Source organism: Rhinopithecus roxellana, chromosome 10 (genome assembly GCF_007565055.1).
Source record: "Rhinopithecus roxellana isolate Shanxi Qingling chromosome 10, ASM756505v1, whole genome shotgun sequence".
Taxonomy (NCBI): domain Eukaryota; kingdom Metazoa; phylum Chordata; class Mammalia; order Primates; family Cercopithecidae; genus Rhinopithecus; species Rhinopithecus roxellana.
This window is the reverse complement of record NC_044558.1, coordinates 134,485,447-134,504,122: the sequence shown is the minus strand read 5'-3', so window position 1 is coordinate 134,504,122 and position 18,676 is coordinate 134,485,447. Positions and strand designations below refer to the sequence as shown.

Below are 18,676 nucleotides of genomic sequence, written 5' to 3'. Positions count from 1 at the left end.
ACGACCTTCCCAAAACCTATCCATGGAATCTTCTTGATTTTCTATGTAATTATATCATCTTTAAGTAATGAGAGTTTTGTTTCCTTTTTCTCTTGTAATTTTTATTTCTTTCATGCTTAGATGTGTCGGTGAGAATCACCACCTCAAAGATGAGTAGATGTGGTGGTCTTAATAGGAAGCTCTGTCTTATTCCCAAGCTGAAAGGGAACAAATTTGACCCTCCAGTAAGATGGTCACTATAGTTTTGTACATACCCTTTATATTTTAAAAATTCTTTGCTGTTTCTCCTTTGTCAAGAGCTTTTTCATAAATGGATTTTGAATTGTATCAAATGCTTCTCGCAAATCAAGATAGATGATCATACCGATTCTGATTTTGATCTGTTAGAATGGCAAATTACATTACTATATTTGATCAAATCAAAGATTCTATCAATTTTAAAACACATCATTATTTTATGTTTCAGCAAGGAAGAAAATAAAACAGCTGCCCTTTGAATATTCCAATTTACAATGTTTTTTAAAAGGGCATCTCTAAATTGACAAAAATACAAAAACTACATTTTCTAAAGATAGAACTGTCATGCATTCCTGAGATTAAACATACATTTATTGGGATATATGTAATTTTTAATACCCACTGTCTCTAATTTGCTATTTTTCCATGTTTAAGAGTGAGACTTGGTTGTTATTTTTTATTTTTGTACTGATACTGTAAAATTTTGGCAAGGGTTTTATACTTTCTATATAAAACTGGAATTCAAAGAAACATGGCATATTTAGCAAAACTAACTCACTAACTCACTATTCTCATTAATAAAACTCTCTAGGCTTGGTAGCTAGAAAGTTTTATTACTGCCTTTTGTTTTTGTTTTGAGACAGGGTCTGTCGACAAGTCTGTCACCAGGCTGATGTGTGGTGTCATGATCATGGCTCGCTGCAGCCTGTACCTCCCAGGCTCAAGTGATCCTCCCAACTGAGTAGCTGGAACTTCAGACATGCACTACCACACCAGGCTAATTAAGCGTTTTGACAGCTGGGCACAGTGGCTCATGCCTGTAATCCCAACACTTTGGGAGGCCGGAGGCAAGCGGATCACCTAAGGTCAGGAGTTCAAGACTAGCCTGGTCAACATGGTGAAACTCTATCTCTACTAAAAGTATAAAAATTAGCCAGGCGTGGTGACTGGTGCCTGTAATCCCAGCTACTCAGGAGGCTGAGGCATGAGAATCGCTTGAACCCAGGAGACGGGGGTTGCAGTGAGCCAAGATCACGCCACTGCACTCCAGCCTGGGAGACAAGAGTGAAACTCCGTCTCCAAAAAAAAGAGTTTTGACCATTGAGTCAAATTGGGTGTGGTGGCTCATGCATGTAATCCCAGCACATTGGGAGGTCGAAATGTGCAGATTGGTTGAGCCCAGGAGTTTGAGCTCAGCCTGGGCAACATTGCAAAACCCCATCTCTACTAAATATATAAAAATTAGCTGGTGGAATAAACCTGCCATCCCAGCTACTCAGGAGGCTGAGGTGGGAGCATAGCTTGAGCCCAGGAGGTCACGGCTGCAATGAACTATGATTGTGCCACTGCACTGCAGCCTGGAAGACAAGAGTGAGACCTTGTTTAGCAATTTAAATTTATTAAATTATGTATTAAACTTTTTTTTTTTGAGATGGAATTTCACCCTTGTTGCCCAGGCTGGAGTGCTCGGCTCGCTGCAACCTCCTCCTCCCAGGTTCAAGCGATTCTCCTGCCTTAGCCTCTCAAGTAGCTGGGACTATAGGCGCCCACCAACACGCCTGGCTGATTTTTTCTGTTTTTATTAGAGACGGGGTTTCACCATGCGGCTCTTGAACACCTGACCTCAGGTGATCCATCTGCCTCAGCCTCCCAAAGTGCTGGGATTACAGGCGTGAGTACTGTGTTAGCCAAATTTAAACTTTTTTTGAAGTTTAAAGGATTAAGTTTGAATGATTTAAAGGACAATTTAAATTTTAAATAATTTAATCAATAGTCAAAACTCTCTTTTTTTTTGACCATACTCTTTTTGAATCTCAACTTTGGGCTTTGTTTATTCTATGGTATGGTTGTTTTCTTAATTTCCGCTGTTATCTTTATTGTTTCTTTCTCTTTCAGTTGGACACTGACCTTGTTAATTTTCAGCTTTTTATCCTAATATAAGAAAGGTAACACTTGCATTTTCTCCTACATGCTGTCTTGACCGAACACCACAAGTTTTTACGTATAGTTTGTTTTCATTACGTTCTGAATTATGCTCTGATCTTTCTCATTTCTTCTTTTGACTCCTGAGTTATATCTTAGTATTGGATTTTTAACTCTTCACCTTTATTAATTTTATCCTGAATTGCACACAAGGTAATCTGAAACAGATTTCTTACCTCACAGTAAATGAGTGCCTCTGCTCTCTTTGCCCCAGCCTTACGCCTGGGGCTATCAGTGAGAGTCTATGAGATTTTTTTCCTACCCAAGTGAATGAGGTCAAGTCAAACAAACAAAAATCCAGACTAGGTACAGAATGACTATATTTGAAATGATTATTAAAATAGCACTATGCTCTGAATGCTTGTGTCCCTCCCAAGCCCACAAATCTGTATGTTGAAATCCTAACATATGAACGATGATGGGTCGAGCCTTTGAAAAGTGACTAGGTCAAGAAGGTGAAGGCCTCATGAGTGGGATTAGTACCGCTAAAGAGGCCCAAGGAGTTTCCTTTGCTTCATCTACCACGTGAGGACAGTGAGAAGGTGCCCCACCAGACATGAAATCTGCCAGTACTTTGATCTTTGACTTCCCAGGCTTCAGAACCATGGGAAATAAATTTCTATTGTCTATAAGCTATTGGCTTATGGTATTTTGCTATATATAGCAGCCCGAATGGATGAATACAAACAGCGAGAGAGGAACTATTGGAATAGGGTCAGGGAGACTATTGCAATAAGGAGAATGCTTCAAAGGTAATATCTGCAAGCATCTCAAAGATCAGATACAAACAGGTTTTTCTCTTTTTCTCTTACAGGGAGGAATAAACAGGCTAGAAAAAAACTAGTGTGGAGGAGAGGAGCAGGTGACATTAATGGGACAGTTGAGCAGGAAATGTCCTTCCTGGTGGCTAGCCAATTTTCAGGAGGGGCGGTTAAGGAGGGACTATTCCACAGTCCAGTGCTGGCTCAGGCTGAGGGTGGATCAAAGTCCAGCGGTTTACCGGGAAGGGAGCAGCATAAAATTGGGTCAAGTTAAAGGGCATTTTGTTCAGATTAGTCTATGAGGAGAAATAGTTCAACTAATTATTCTGAGGCCAAGAATGGGATTTGGAGGGTCTGAGTCTGGCTTAATCACAGGTAAATGAAGGGGTTATTCACAGTTCAAGTGGTTCTTTGCAATAAGCCATTTCCTGAAATGTAACAAGAGGGAGAGATTTCTTAACTGTCACTGTTTTCCAGAAGCACAGGGCTCAAGTAAAGGTTAACAGCTGTAGTCAAAGGCCAGGTACCACATAAGCAGGAGACAGGGAGACAGGTTGGGGAGTGTTTTACATGTCATACTACTACCTCTCTACATTTAGCATGTCCTCAATGGGACTATTCTCACTGGCATTTGTGTGTAGGGGAATAATAATTGTATCTATTCCAGCAACACATCTGAAGTAGAAGCCATGATCACAATGCATCAAGTCAACCTGAAGGGTCTTAGCTACCAAGTAATATTCATCTCCCCACCTCACTGGTTACCTTGCCCAGCCCCCAAGTTGAATTCAGGTGCCCCTTCTCCTTACTGGACCAGTTATGATAGTAATTTAGGCACCTGTATTAAGAAACCATGAAGCTTTTCGTTCCTCCTTTCCCATGGGCTTCCAGAAAATTTCAGCAGGGGTATAGAGTATGTGGTCCTTCAAGAATAGAGAGAATATGGCTTAAACCTAAGGATTTTTCTCCTTTAAACAACTTAGATATGGGTAAAAGAAAAAGGGACCAGGGTATGCAAGACACAACCATCGTTTTTGGTCCTCTCGGAGCTGGGTACCAGGCAGTAAGGTCATCGCTGATAAATCCATTTTGGCTTTGAGAATCCCCTAATCCAATAGTCGTATCACACAGTTTTCCAAGTGGGGCCAAGGGGTGTGTATGTCTTGGGTGACCTGGACTTAACTGGCACTACAATAGCCTCGTTTAGCAATAACGGCTTCAGTGATGTGGTTAGTGAATTTTTTTTTTATTCTCCTTCTTCTTTCATTCTTTCACTTCCCTAACTCTTCCCATATTTTGTGTAAATGCTAATTCCTTGATCAAATTTCTTATTCCTGTAATGTTTGTAGGAGCATTTTTTTTCATGGCTACATTGCATTAAGTCTACCTCACATTGACACGTTTTGCTACCAGAAGTGGTAGCGGAGACACAGAATCTTAGAGATGGAAATCTGGAATTTGTTCCCTGATCTGACTGGATCAAAAGGCAATAATGTTTCCATTGCCAAGGTAATTGACAGTCTATGGTAAAAGTTACTTATCACTTGTAGTCACTTGGTTTGTTAACTAACGCCTAGACACAGGATTTATTTATATAACACCTAGACACAGGATTTACTTATATTAAATCAAAGTGAAATGCCAGAATATCCTTCCTTGGTATACAGGAAATGGTATCAAGGAATGGTATCAAGGAGTGAAATTATACATCACTTACTCACTCACATCCTATCTTCTCTGGAAGGATCCAGAGGACACTCTCTTCATTAAGGCTTTAAAAAAAATCATTGGCAGGGGGTACTATTCTTGAAAAGCTCTAATGGCTATTATCACAGGTCAGGAGTGATAAAGGATACTCCCATTGAAATTGGCTTCCGGCCAGGGGCAGTGGCTCATGGCTGTAATCCCAGCACTCTGGGAGGCCGAGGTGGGTGGATCACCTGAGGTCGGGAGTTAGAGACCAGCCTGATAAATATGGAGAAACCCCGTCTCTACTAAAAATACAAAATTAGCCAGGCGTGGTGGTGCATGCCTGTAATCCCAGCTATTCGGGAGGCTGAGGCAGGAGAATCGCTTGCACCCGGGAAGCGGAGGTTGCAGTGAGCCAAGATTGTGCCATTGCACTCCAGCCTGGGCAACAAGAGTGACACTCCATCTCAAAAAAAGAAATTGGCTCCTTAAATTCAATGGAGATGATGGGAGTTAGGATGCAGTTAAAGCACAAGCGGAAAGATTTAACATCCAGAAACAAAGAGATTGGTTACCATATCCGGCAGCAGAGCAAAATGGTAATCAAAATGGTTTCACCCACAGAAATCTTTAGGGTTAACTGACAGTGGTGCCTAGAACTGAAATAGAGAAGCAGGATATTAAACTTTTATTAATTTCCATATGAAAAAAGCAAACTGAAGGTCTAGTGAATAAATTTCTATCTTTAATTACAAGCCACAGCTTCTTATCCAGTTTTTAGATTTAAATCAGCTTAGATCATTGACATTTAATTATTGCTGTAGTAATGAAATAAAATTTAGGTTTACTATTGTTTTATTCTGTTTCTTGTTCCTGGGTTACCTAAATCTTTTTTAGTATTCCACCTTAATATACTGATGCTTTTGAAAATAATCTGTGTAGGTTTTTAGGGAAAAATCTGTGTTGCTCCAGGGATGATACAAATACTTAATTTCTTCAGTCTATTGTCTAGTATCAATATCTTGAGGTCAGGAGTTTGACATTAGCCTGGGCAACAGAATGAGACCCTATCTCTAAAAAAAAAAAGAAAGAAAAAAATTAGCTGGACGTGGTAGTACATGCCTGTAGTCCCAGTTACTGAAGAGGCTGAAGTGGGTGAATCACCTGAACCTAGGTTGAAGCTGCAGTGAGTCATGATCACAGCACTGCACTTCAGCTTGGGTGACAGAGACTTCAACTTAAAAAAACAAAACTGTATATGCTCTACAGAGAATCACATAAAACAATGTTAATTTTTTTCTTTCAATTAACAAATGTAATTTTTAAAACCTCAAGAGAAGTCTGTTATATTTACCCTATACATTGTGCCTTCTTTATCCCCGCCATTCTAAGTTTCCTTCTGCTATAATTTCCCTTCTAGAAAGAAGGGAAATCTTTTTAGAAGCTTTTTTCTTAGAATTTTTTTTAGAAAAAAACTTCCCTTGACAATTCTTTTAGAGCAAGTTTACTAGTGATAAATCCTGTTAGTTCTCTTTCATTTGAAATGTGTCTTGACCTTTTCTTTTTATTTGTACCTTTTTGACTCCTTTATAACACTTAGGTACTTTGAAAAAGTTTTCTGATCAAATCTTCTCTCCCCCCAAAACTATAATGAAGAGTACAGATTTATGCCAAATGTCTGTGATAGCAAAGTGTTTTTAATAAACATCAATGAAAATACACAGTTAAAAGTTCAAAAAATTTCTATGACTAGCCAATAAATTGCTGCAACTTTTACAGCTAATGCTGGTGTTCCTGAAATTTGAAACATAGTACTTTTCAAGAACTGTGGACAAGTTTGATTATGACAAAAATAACAGGCAGAGTGCTCTATTGTTTTTGTTTTCTCCTGAAACTTAAAACTCTGAATAGCAACAGACTGCAGCAAATGTAGCTCAGGATATTCTGAAAAATACAGCCCCAGGAGATGGCCAGTTAAAATGTGGACCACATTTCAATTCCACCTTTCCAATGGAGATAATCAGTAGACTCAAAGAGATCCAAGGGTTGGATGAGTAACCATAGTTGAAAATGCTGACACAAAGTATTATTTGGCAACAATAAAATGAGGTGAAATGGTGCCAAGTAACTGATGTAGTGGAAGTTATGTTCTGGTCTGACTAGAATACAGCGATAAAAGTTGAGAGGTTAATAAGGATAAAAGACAGAACCTTCAGATAAATGAAGAGAATGAGAAAGAACTGATTCAAAAAACATACTTCATTGTGATGACAAGCAAATTAAGGAGAAGGTGAAAAGAAATAGGAAAAATAGTTCAGGATGTAGAAAAATTTTTTCACAACAGCAAGGAAATTCTCTTGACAGATAAATTTCTTGGTAAAATAAACATGGAGATGAACTAGAACAGGTATGAGGTTCTGGAAGAAGAAACATTTGCATAAATGTGACTTTCTTATCCAGCCACACTAACTCTATTTCTTAAAAGCAATACAATTTCCAAAACTTTCTTGTTCAAAGCTCAGATTTACACAATGCCACCTCTAAGAGGCAGAACAGTAGCCTAAACTAAAATGTTCCTTATGTCTGTTCTTACTATCTTCTCCTCTGGCTTGAGAGATGTTTTGATTTGCAAAAGTACTGGCCAATACAACAAAATAAAGACATAAATTAAGTCATAATAGAATTTTACATGTTTCCTTATATTATGTTCATTAATGCATTACCTGCCTTAGTAATTTCACTCAGTTAAAAAATGAGTATGATGGTTTAAAGCTGGTTCAGTCATGATTTTATAAGCTTATTTATCAAGAGTGAAAATAGAAGACTATTAAAAATAGCTAAAAAGGTAACGTATCATAGTGTTTAATGTTTCTGTAATTGTTGATAAGGCTTGTATCTAAGTCTGATGCAGAATTATTAATGGCACTCAAATAGTTCTTTTCTCAGCCACATAGTATCCACTGGTGCTATGAATCTGGAAGAGACTGGCTATGGGTACCACTTCTTGTCTTCAGTTGTGACTGTGCAATATCAGCAAGTGCGCTTTGTATCTTTTCCAGAAGCATGTCTCCTCGATAAACAACATCCTCCAGACATGTAGCAGCTTCATGGTTTTCTTCTTCTAGCTTATATAAGCTAGCAGCCTTTGTAAAACACAAATTTTAAAATCTTTAGAGTTTAGAAGGAGAGAAGCTGTCGCAGATGTACTTATTTTTAAATCTGGATGACTTTGCAATCATTGTGATATATTTTTCAGTAAAAAAATTCTAAAAATCAGGTAACTTTTAAGAATTTTCCCCAGGTGAATTATTAAAAAGAAAGACTTTTCAATTAGAGATCTCTAGATATCTGTAAGTAACTCCCTTTCACACTACGTTTGGACACCATTATTCTACTCCACATCTAGAATGCCACCCTCCTCTCATTCTTCACTAGGAAAAGAGACAAAATTGAGGAAAATAAGAGGTTTTCTTATCAGGGAAAATTGAATATTATAACAAAAGGTGCTATGATTTGAATGTGTCCCCTCCAAAATTCATACATTAAAATCTAATCCCCAATGTGATGGTATTAAGAGGGGGAGGGGCCTTTAAGAGGATATTAAGTCATGAAGGCAGAGCTCTCATAGATGGAATTAGTACCCTTAAAATATGGCTTGAGGTTGAAGAGGGAGCTCTTGCTCTTTTGCCCTTCTGCCTTCGGCCATGTGAGGAAACAGGAAGAAGATCCTCAACATGGTCCTAAACATGGTACCATGTTTAATAAAAATTCATTAGTCATGCACAATGAGTAATAAATGCCTTGATCTTGGACTTCCCAGACTCCAGAACTGTGAGAAAATAAATTTTTGTTCTTTATAAATCACTGTCTCAGGTATGTTGTTATAGCAGCACAAATGGACACAGACAAAAGGTATTAAATCTACCTCCTTTAATTCAAAATTCTCTATTACTGGTAAAATTCTCAAAGGAATAGAGGCTTACCTGTAAAGCAGCTGTAGATTCTTCACTGGGTAAGGAATCTATCAAAACATCAATGTCTTTTGCTGTTCGTGCAATCAGTGCTGCAAAAAGCTGGGCATACTCTAGAGATAAAGATACTGCTAGATTAGGATATTAGAAAACCTCAAGTTTTCAGAAACAAATTTTAAGTTCATGAAACCAGAAACTTCATATAGCTTTTTCTGCCCTAAGATTCTAATGATTCGGCCAGGCATGGTGGCTCACACCTGTAATCCTGGGACTTTGGGAGGCCAAGGCGGGCGGATCACAAGGTCAGGAGTTTGAGACCAGCCTGACCAACATGGTGAAATCCCATCTCTACTAAAAATACAAAAATTAGCCAGGTGTGGTGGCATGTGCCTGTAATACCAGCTACTCAGGAGGCTGAGGCAGAAGAATCCCTTGAACCTGGGAGGAGAAAGTTGCAGTGAGCCAAGACTGGCATCACTGCACTCCAGCCTGAGTGACAGAGCGAAACTCCGTCTCAAAAAAAAAAAAAAAAAAAAAAGATTCTAATGAGTCTAATGATTAAATACACAACAATCCTGTTATACATTTAGCTCAAATTGGGAATTAAGCATAATGTATGTCATTTCATTTATCATGACAATATAGTGGTCACTTGAATAAAGAAATTTATAAATGGGATGCCTTCCTTGTTAAGGTCCCTCACTCAGCTAAATTAATACAAATTCTCCTCTAAAGGAGTAACAATGTATTATCTGACATGAACCAGAATTATGAGATGTTAGGTGAATTGACTAAGTTTTTTACAACAAACAAAACTTGCAATATCCTCAAGTAACAATATTTTTAGAAACAAAATAAGCTGAATTTCTCAAGAAATCTAATTTTAAAGGATAACAAAAAATGTGAGAGTCAAAATAAGAGAAGCTAAGAAAATCTGTTTACCTTCTGTAGGGTTAGCAGGCTGGTCTTTGTTAATTGCTGTCTGAATATTACTGAAAGAGGCGGGAGGACCACATTGCTGCAATACTCCAATGGCATTACAAAACTGATCTGCAAGCTTAGGCCAAAGAAAACATGTTGAGGTTAGAAAGGACTTATCAGTTTTAAGGACTTTATTGGTAACAACAACAACAATAATTTTCTGTAATGATAATCTCTGAGCAAGGGAATAAAACAGAAAGGAGTAATTGTTGATAAAATAAGCCAGTTATTATTAACGTTGATTACATGTTTTAATTCTGCAAAGAAACTAAGTTTGGTATCAATCTAGGTGAAGTTAAATTTGATATAAATCTAGTTGGAACAGTTGAAATACAAACAATCTTTCTTTTTTTTTTTTTTTTTATTATACTTTAAGTTCTAGGGTACATGTGCATAATGTGCAGGTTTGTTACATATGTATACTTGTGCCATGTTGGTGTGCTGCACCCATCAACTCGTCAGCACCCATCAATTCATCATTTATATCATGTATAACTCCCAATGCAATCCCTCCCCCCTCCCCCCTCCCCATGATAGGCCCCAGTGTGTGATGTTCCCCTTCCCGAGTCCAAGTGATCTCATTGTTCAGTTCCCATCTATGAGTGAGAACATGCGGTGTTTGGTTTTCTGTTCTTGTGATAGTTTGCTAAGAATGATGGTTTCCAGCTGCATCCATGTCCCTACAAAGGACGCAAACTCATCTTTTTATGGCTGCATAGTATTCCATGGTGTATATGTGCCACATTTTCTTAATCCAGTCTGTCACAGATGGACATTTGGGTTGATTCCAAGTCTTTGCTAGTGTGAATAGTGCCGCAATAAACATACGTGTGCATGTGTCTTTGTAGTAGAATAATTTATAATCCTTTGGGTATATACCCAATAGTGGGATGGCTGGGTCATATGGTACATCTAGTTCTGGATCCTTGAGGAATTGCCATACTGTTTTCCATAATGGTTGAACTAGTTTACAATCCCAACTACAGTGTAAAAGTGTTCCTATTTCTCCACATCCTCTCCAACATCTGTTGTTTCCTGACTTTTTAATGATTGCCATTCTAACTGGTGTGAGATGGTATCTCATTGTGGTTTTGATTTGCATTTCTCTGATGGCGAGTGATGATGAGCATTTTTTCATGTGTCTGTTGGCTGTATGAATGTCTTCTTTTGAGAAATGTCTGTTCATATCCTTTGCCCACTTTTTGATGGGGTTGTTTGTCTTTTTCTTGTATATTTGTTTGAGTTCTTTGTAGATTCTGGATATTAGCCCTTTGTCAGATAAGTAGATTGCAAAAATTTTCTCCCATTCTGTAGGTTGCCTGTTCACTCTGGTGGTAGTTTCTTTTGCTGTGCAGAAGCTCTTTAGTTTAATTAGATCCCATTTGTCAATTTTTGCTTTTGCTGCCGTTGCTTTTGGTGTTTTAGACATGAAGTCCTTGCCCATGCCTATGTCCTGAATGGTACTACCTAGATTTTCTTCTAGGGTTTTTATGGTATTAGGTCTAACATTTAAGTCTCTAATCCACCTTGAATTAATCTTCGTATAAGGAGTAAGGAAAGGATCCAGTTTCAGCTTTCTACTTATGGCTAGCCAATTTTCCCAGCACCATTTATTAAATAGGGAATCCTTTCCCCATTTCTTGTTTCTCTCAGGTTTGTCAAAGATCAGATGGCTGTAGATGTGTGGTATTATTTCTGAGGACTCTGTTCTGCTCCATTGGTCTATATCTCTGTTTTGGTACCAGTACCATGCTGTTTTGGTTACTGTAGTCTTGTAGCATAGTTTGAAGTCAGGTAGCATGACGCCTCCAGCTTTGTCCTTTTGACTTAGGATTGTCTTGGCAATGCGGGCTCTTTTTTGGTTCCATATGAACTTTAAAGCAGTTTTTTCCAATTCTGTGAAGAAACTCATTGGTAGCTTGATGGGGATGGCATTGAATCTATAAATAACCTTGGGCAGTATGGCCATTTTCACGATATTGATTCTTCCTATCCATGAGCATGGTATGTTCTTCCATTTGTTTGTGTCCTCCTTGATTTCACGGAGCAGTGGTTTGTAGTTCTCCTTGAAGAGGTCCTTTACATCCCTTGTAAGTTGGATTCCTAGGTATTTTATTCTCTTTGAAGCAATTGTGAATGGAAGTTCATCCATGATTTGGCTCTCTGTTACTGGTGTATAAGAATGCTTGTGATTTTTGCACATTAATTTTGTATCCTGAGACTTTGCTGAAGTTGCTTATCAGCTTAAGGAGATTTTGGGCTGAGACAATGGGGTTTTCTAAATATACAATCATGTCATCTGCAGACAGGGACAATTTGACTTCTTCTTTTCCTAACTGAATACCCTTTATTTCTTTCTCTTGCCTGATTGCCCTAGTCAGAACTTCCAACACTATGTTGAATAGGAGTGGTGAGAGAGGGCATCCCTGTCTTGTGCCAGTTTTCAAAGGGAATTTTTCCAGTTTTTGCCCATTCAGTATGATATTAGCTGTGGGTTTGTCGTAAATAGCTCGTATTATTTTGAGGTACGTTCCATCAATACCGAATTTATTGAGCGTTTTTAGCATGAAGGGCTGTTGAATTTTGTCAAAAGCCTTTTCTGCATCTATTGAGATAATCATGTGGTTCTTGTCTTTGGTTCTGTTTATATGCTGGATTACGTTTATTGATTTGCGAATGTTGAACCAGCCTTGCATCCCAGGGATGAAGCCCACTTGGTCATGGTGGATAAGCTTTTTGATGTGCTGCTGAATCCGGTTTGCCAGTATTTTATTGAGGATTTTTGCATCGATTTTCATCAGGGATATTGGTCTAAAATTCTCTTTTTTTGTTGTGTCTCTACCAGGCTTTGGTATCAGGATGATGTTGGCCTCATAAAATGAGTTCGGGAGGATTCCCTCTTTTTCTATTGATTGGAATAGTTTCAGAAGGAATGGTACCAGCTCCTCCTTGTACCTCTGGTAGAATTCAGCTGTGAATCCATCTGGTCCTGGACTTTTTTTAGTGGGTAGGCTATTAATTATTGCCTCAATTTCAGAGCCTGCTATTGGTCTATTCAGGGATTCAACTTCTTCCTGGTTTAGTCTTGGGAAAGTGTAAGTGTCCAGGAAATTATCCATTTCTTCTAGATTTTCTAGTTGATTTGCGTAGAGGTGTTTATAGTATTCTCTGATGGTAGTTTGTATTTCTGTGGGGTCGGTGGTGATATCCCCTTTATCATTTTTTATTGCGTCTATTTGATTCCTCTCTCTTTTCTTCTTTATTAGTCTTGCTAGCGGTCTGTCAATTTTGTTGATCTTTTCAAAAAACCAACTCCTGGATTCATTGATTTTTTGGAGGGTTTTTTGTGTCTCTATCTCCTTCAGTTCTGCTCTGATCTTAGTGATTTCTTGCCTTCTGCTAGCTTTTGAATGTGTTTGCTCTTGCCTCTCTAGTTCTTTTAATTGTGATGTTAGAGTGTCAATTTTAGATCTTTCCTGCTTTCTCTTGTGGGCATTTAGTGCTATAAATTTCCCTCTACACACTGCTTTAAATGTGTCCCAGAGATTCTGGTATGTCATATCTTTGTTCTCATTGGTTTCAAAGAACATCTTTATTTCTGCTTTCATTTCGTTATGTACCCAGTAGTCATTCAGGAGCAGGTTGTTCAGTTTCCATGTAGTTGAGCGGTTTTGAGTGAGTTTCTTAGTCCTGAGTTCTAGTTTGATTGCACTGTGGTCTGAGAGACAGTTTGTTATAATTTCTGTTCTTGCACATTTGCTGAGGAGTGCTTTACTTCCAATTATGTGGTCAATTTTGGAATAAGTGCGATGTGGTGCTGAGAAGAATGTATATTCTGTTGCTTTGGGGTGGAGAGTTCTGTAGATGTCTATTAGGTCCGCTTGGTGCAGAGATTAGTTCAATTCCTGGATATCCTTGTTAACTTTCTGTCTCGTTGATCTGTCTCATGTTGACAGTGGAGTGTTGAAGTCTCCCATTATTATTGTATGGGAGTCTAAGTCTCTTTGTAAGTCTCTAAGGACTTGCTTTATGAATCTGGGTGCTCCTGTATTGGATGCATATATATTTAGGATAGTTAGCTCTTCCTGTTGAATTGATCCCTTTACCATTATGTAATGGCCTTCTTTGTCTCTTTTGATCTTTGATGGTTTAAAGTCTGTTTTATCAGAGACTAGGATTGCAACCCCTGCTTTTTTTTGTTCTCCATTTGCTTGGTAGATCTTCCTCCATCCCTTTATTTTGAGCCTATGTATGTCTCTGCATGTGAGATGGGTCTCCTGAATACAGCAGACTGATGGGTCTTGACTCTTTATCCAGTTTGCCAGTCTGTGTCTTTTAATTGGAGCATTTAGTCCATTAACATTTAAGGTTAATATTGTTATGTGTGAACTTGATCCTGCCATTATGATATTAACTGGTTATTTTGCTCGTTAGTTGATGCAGTTTCTTCCTAGCCTCGATGGTCTTTACATTTTGGCATGTTTTTGCAATGGCTGGTACCGGTTGTTCCTTTCCATGTTTAGGGCTTCCTTCAGGGTCTCTTGTAAGGCAGGCCTGTTGTTGTTTTTTTTTTGGTTTTTTTTTTTTTTTTTTTTTTTTTTTTAGCTGTGCCCTGTCCCCAGAGGTGGCGTCTACAGAGACAGGCAGGTTTCCTTGAGCTGCTGTGAGCTCCACCCAGTTCGCGCTTCCCAGCAGCTTTGTTTACCTACTTAAGCCTCAGCAATGGCGGGCGCCCCTCCCCCAGCCTTGCTGCTGCCATTTCGGTTAGATCGCAGACTGCTGTGTTAGCAATGAGGGAGGCTCCGTGGGCGTGGTACCCTCCCGGCCAGGTGTGGGATATATTCTCCTGGTGTGCCCGTTTGCTTAAAGTGCAATATTTGGGTGGGAGTTACCCGATTCTCCAGGTGTTGTGTGTCTCAGTTCCCCTGGCTAGGAAAAGGGATTCCCTTTCCCCTTGCGCTTCCCAGGTGAGGCGATGCCTCGCCCTGCTTCAGCTCTCGCTGGTCGGGCTGCAGCAGCTGACCAACACCGATTGTCCGGCACTCCCCAGTGAGATGACCCCAGTACCTCAGTCGAAAATGCAGAAATCACCGGTCTTCTGTGTCGCTCGTGCTGGGAGTTGGAGACTGGAGCTGTTCCTATTTGGCCATCTTGCTCCGCCCCCCCCCAAAACAATCTTTCTTTTCTTGTGATAGTAAAATGATAAGAGAACACTGGCCAATACTTATTGTAAGCCACAAGTAAAGACTTTTTGGGGACAGTGATGGAAAAGAGCAAATCTGACTTGTAAATATCTAAGTATGGCATCACGTTTAATAAAAATTTATTACTCATGCACAAAGTATATGATACCTTTTCTGAGACTGGAGTAGTTATAAGCGTAAAAAAATAGTGGGGAAAAGGCTGCTCAGAAAAGCACCTTGAGTAATCAGAAATGTATCTGTTCAAGACTCAGTTTTTAAACTCTTGTACTCTAAAAGTACTCCGTAAGTACTTTTAAAGATGGAGAATATCAATTCCTTACCATCTCCAAATTAAATACACCTATCCTCCCCACCAATTTCTCTCACCTAGTCTTGACCTCTCAAACCTCCTATTTCTAATAAGCATTTCCTTTGGGTTTCTCTGCCATTGTTTCAATGACAGAACTCAAAGGCAACTGTTTCCTCTGTTTAATATTTAATTTGTATTGAAAGTCTCCTAGTCAACCAGTCTAACTTCAGATTCTTACTTTCCTTTGATCTTCAAATTCTGCCAATACCACAAATCTTCCTCTTTTCCTTCTATCATTATTGTTGCTTAGTTCAACCAATTATCTCACACCAGAATTCTTACAATAGCCTTCTTGTTGTTTGCCAGTTCACCAGGTTATTTATTTTACCCTGATAAAAACATTTGAGCTTACTCCACCACTGTCTTCAAGGTAAATCTCCAACTCAGGCTGTTTTGAAGCTTTCAATAATCTAAGTCAACTCTACTGACTCGTTTTCCACTACTCCTTCATATTTACCTAACTAGTCATAAAGTCACTTATGACTAAATGGCTTTGCCCAGGTTTTGCTAATAGTAATGGAGCAATAAGTGCTCAGACGCTATACAAACCTAGATCCTAGCTCTATTAACCCAGGTAGCATTTTTCACTTTTAAATTGGATACATTCTCCTATTACAGTATTGTTGTGAGGAAGACGAAACACACAAAATATTCAACACAGTGTCTATCTGTTCCATCCTTCAAAAACTTCTAAGATCCATTTAGTCAACAAAACTTTATGGAAAATAACTATGACAAGTACTACATTTAAACACTATAGAGACATAGTGAATGAGACATAGCTTCTGCACTCAGGGTTTTCAGAGGGTAGAACAAATGTTAAAAGCTATACAAATGTGATTAGGATAAATGCTAAGAAGATTCCCCCTATTTCGGTTCACATCACTCCATATTCCAATTTACTTCAGAACCTGAAGCTGAAAATACTCAATTCATTATAACTCCCTAACCACATACTGTTTTTCCATCACTTAAATGTCTCCTGAGTATGACTTTTTTTTAACCTCCTTAAGGAGTATCTTTTTGCAAACATGATAGTGCTTATACACAGTAGGCACTCATACTAGTTATCCTAAAGGCTTTTCTCCAAAATCCAATTATCAACATGCCTAACCTGGAGTTAAGGCCATATTCACTCTGTCCTTACTATCCTTCTAGTTACAAGACATGTATGAATATGCAAACCTTTCCCTAAAATAAGATTTCTATCCAGCAGCATCATTACAATTTGATTTTGTAAAACCTCAAAGGAGTAGTTCCCTGAGGAAGGCTGACTGGCAGCTCAGGCAAGTCCCTGCAGGGCAGAATTTATCTTGGTGAATTCAACATTTAGAGGCTGGTCCTCTCAGCCTTAAAAACTAGTGTTATTCACCCAGGGTAGATCAGTTTATCACAAGTAGATTCACACTCTTCAAGTGTACAAAGCCTGATGGATTAAGAAAAATGCCAAGTTATTAGCTTACAGTGAGGAAAAAAAACTGGCAAAGAAACCAGGTACTTAGGTTTTCCTCTCAGCATGTTTTCTCTCTAGACCCTTAGCTAGGACGTTAAATCACAATCAGACAATGAGAAACATAACTATCAATGGAAAACTATTTAACAGAAAACTATGCAACTGGTAATGGTAATAAGTACACCCATTGCCGCATGGGAATACCCACTGACGTCTTGGTCAACCGGATGCATATATTATGTCGGTCCCCTATGGTTATAACAAAGCTGAAAAATTCTTATTGTCTAGTGACATCATAGCGGTCCTAACGCTGTAGCGCAATGCGTCACTTAGTGCTTGTGGTGACGCTGCCGTAAAGTAACCTACCGCACTGCCAGTGTATGAAAGTATAGCACACACAATTAAGTACAGTCCATGATACTTGATAATGATACTAAATGACTTTGTTACTGGTTTATGTATTTACTGTTTTATCGTTATTTTACATTGTACTTCTACTTAATAAAAAAAAAGTTATCGCCGAAACCATGCATTTCTCAGAACATAACCCCTTCATTAAGGGCCCATGACCGTATGCGCATCCTCTGGCTTTGCTTCTACTTTCCACTCAGGCATAGCGTGGAGGAAAAACAAGCAGAAGGAACAAAGTTGGGGAGCTACTTACAAGACTTGGCCTTTAATAGAGAGTAGAATTTGGGGAAGACGTTAAAAAAGACTTGTAAGCCGGGCACGGTGGCTCACACCTGTAATCCCAGCACTCTGGGAGGCCGAGGCGGGAGAATCGCTTAAGGCCGGGAGTTCGAGACCAGCCTGGGCAACATGGTGAAACCCCGTCTCTACTAAAAACACAAAAATCAGCCGGGCGTGGTGGAGGGTGCCTGTAATCCCAGCTACTTGTTTGGCTGAGGCAGGAGAATCGCCTGAACCCGGGAGCCGAGATCGCACCACTGTACTCCAGCCTGGGCGACAGACACTGTCTCCAAAGTAAAAAAAAAAAAACAGACAGACAGACAGACAGACAGAAAGAAAGAAAGAAAGAAAGAAAGAAAGAAAGAAAGAAAGAAAGAGAGAAAGAAAGAAAAAAGAAAGACTCAAATAAACGGAAAGACATACGAGAATCAGAAGATTTCCTATCATAAAGATGTCCCCAAACTGATGCATTCTGAGGGGTGGCCAAGAGACACGAGATGGAAGGAGACTCTGGGCCCACAGGAAGGAGCTAAGATGAAAGAAAATCTCTCACCTCAGCATCGCTCCGCACAACCTGAAAGCGCTGGTGAAGGAATACTCTGGGCTGACATTTCATTACAAAAACCCAGTCATCCACAGCACGAGATCTCCCTTGATGGATTCAAACTGATGAGGACAGAAAAGAGCTCCTGCTTCTCCTCCCATGCCCCAAAAGAGATCCCGTAAGCACCGCTGACAAGAAAATAAAACTGTCCTCAGGGAATACGACAGGACCGCGCAGCCGACAAGTCTTGGCGGCCTCACCCGGACAAGAGCAATCTTCCCGGTCTCCTCAAGCGAAAGAGGCTGCTCCCTCCCGCACCCTCAAGCACCGCCCGGCAGCCGGCCTCAAACCTCCGAGTTCGCGGTGGCGCCTCCCGAGAGAGCGCTTTATGCCGAAGCCCTGTGTCTCAGTCCGCTTTCCACTTCCAAGTTTTGCCTCCTGGGCCCCTTTTCTCCCTTGCTTTACCTCAGGAAAGAGAAAGAGGCTAATCGAATGAAATTCCTCACCGAATTCACAGCGTCTTGAAGCTGCGTGAGCCGATCCGCCATGTTCCTCCTGCAGCAAACAGACACCAAAACAGCTGCTCTTCCGCGACTGGGCAGCTCTGGTATGCGTCATGGCCAATCCCAGGGCTGCCTTCTTGGAAGGGGTGGAGTCGGAGAGAACTCCCCGCCCCTTCAGGAGTGGGTGGTACTGCCGAGGCGGCCTTAGAGCGGGCTACACCTGAGGAGAGGCTGCATCTTTTGAGTAACTGGGGAATGGTCTGGGGTCCATCGCTTTGAGGGGCTGAAATACTCTCTTTGAGGTTGTTAGG

The 18,676-nt window shown here is 39.8% G+C and overlaps 1 protein-coding gene across 1 annotated transcript; it reads right to left on the bottom strand.

Annotated features, from left to right (window-relative positions):
- Positions 1–6,351: 6,351 nt before the first annotated feature.
- On the bottom strand, positions 6,352–18,462 carry MED21 (mediator complex subunit 21). The gene is made up of 4 exons (XM_010379860.2): positions 18,369–18,462; positions 9,584–9,698; positions 8,654–8,754; positions 6,352–7,813 (listed from the first exon to the last, which is right to left on the bottom strand). The coding sequence occupies exons 1-4, from the start codon at positions 18,408–18,410 to the stop codon at positions 7,637–7,639; spliced, it is 435 nt and encodes a 144-aa protein (XP_010378162.1). The 5' UTR covers positions 18,411–18,462; the 3' UTR covers positions 6,352–7,636.
- Positions 18,463–18,676: the final 214 nt, after the last annotated feature.

Bases quoted from the DNA above. Each gene is read 5' to 3' on its own strand.
- MED21 (XM_010379860.2), bottom strand. From the start codon at position 18,410: ATGGCGGATCGGCTCACGCAGCTTCAAGACGCTGTGAATTCG. The intron at 9,699-18,368 runs GTGAGGAATTTC...CTTTGGCCTAAG, and splicing joins TTCAAGACGCTGTGAATTCG to CTTGCAGATCAGTTTTGTAA. The intron at 8,755-9,583 runs GTAAACAGATTT...CTTTATCTCTAG, and splicing joins GCCTGCTAACCCTACAGAAG to AGTATGCCCAGCTTTTTGCA.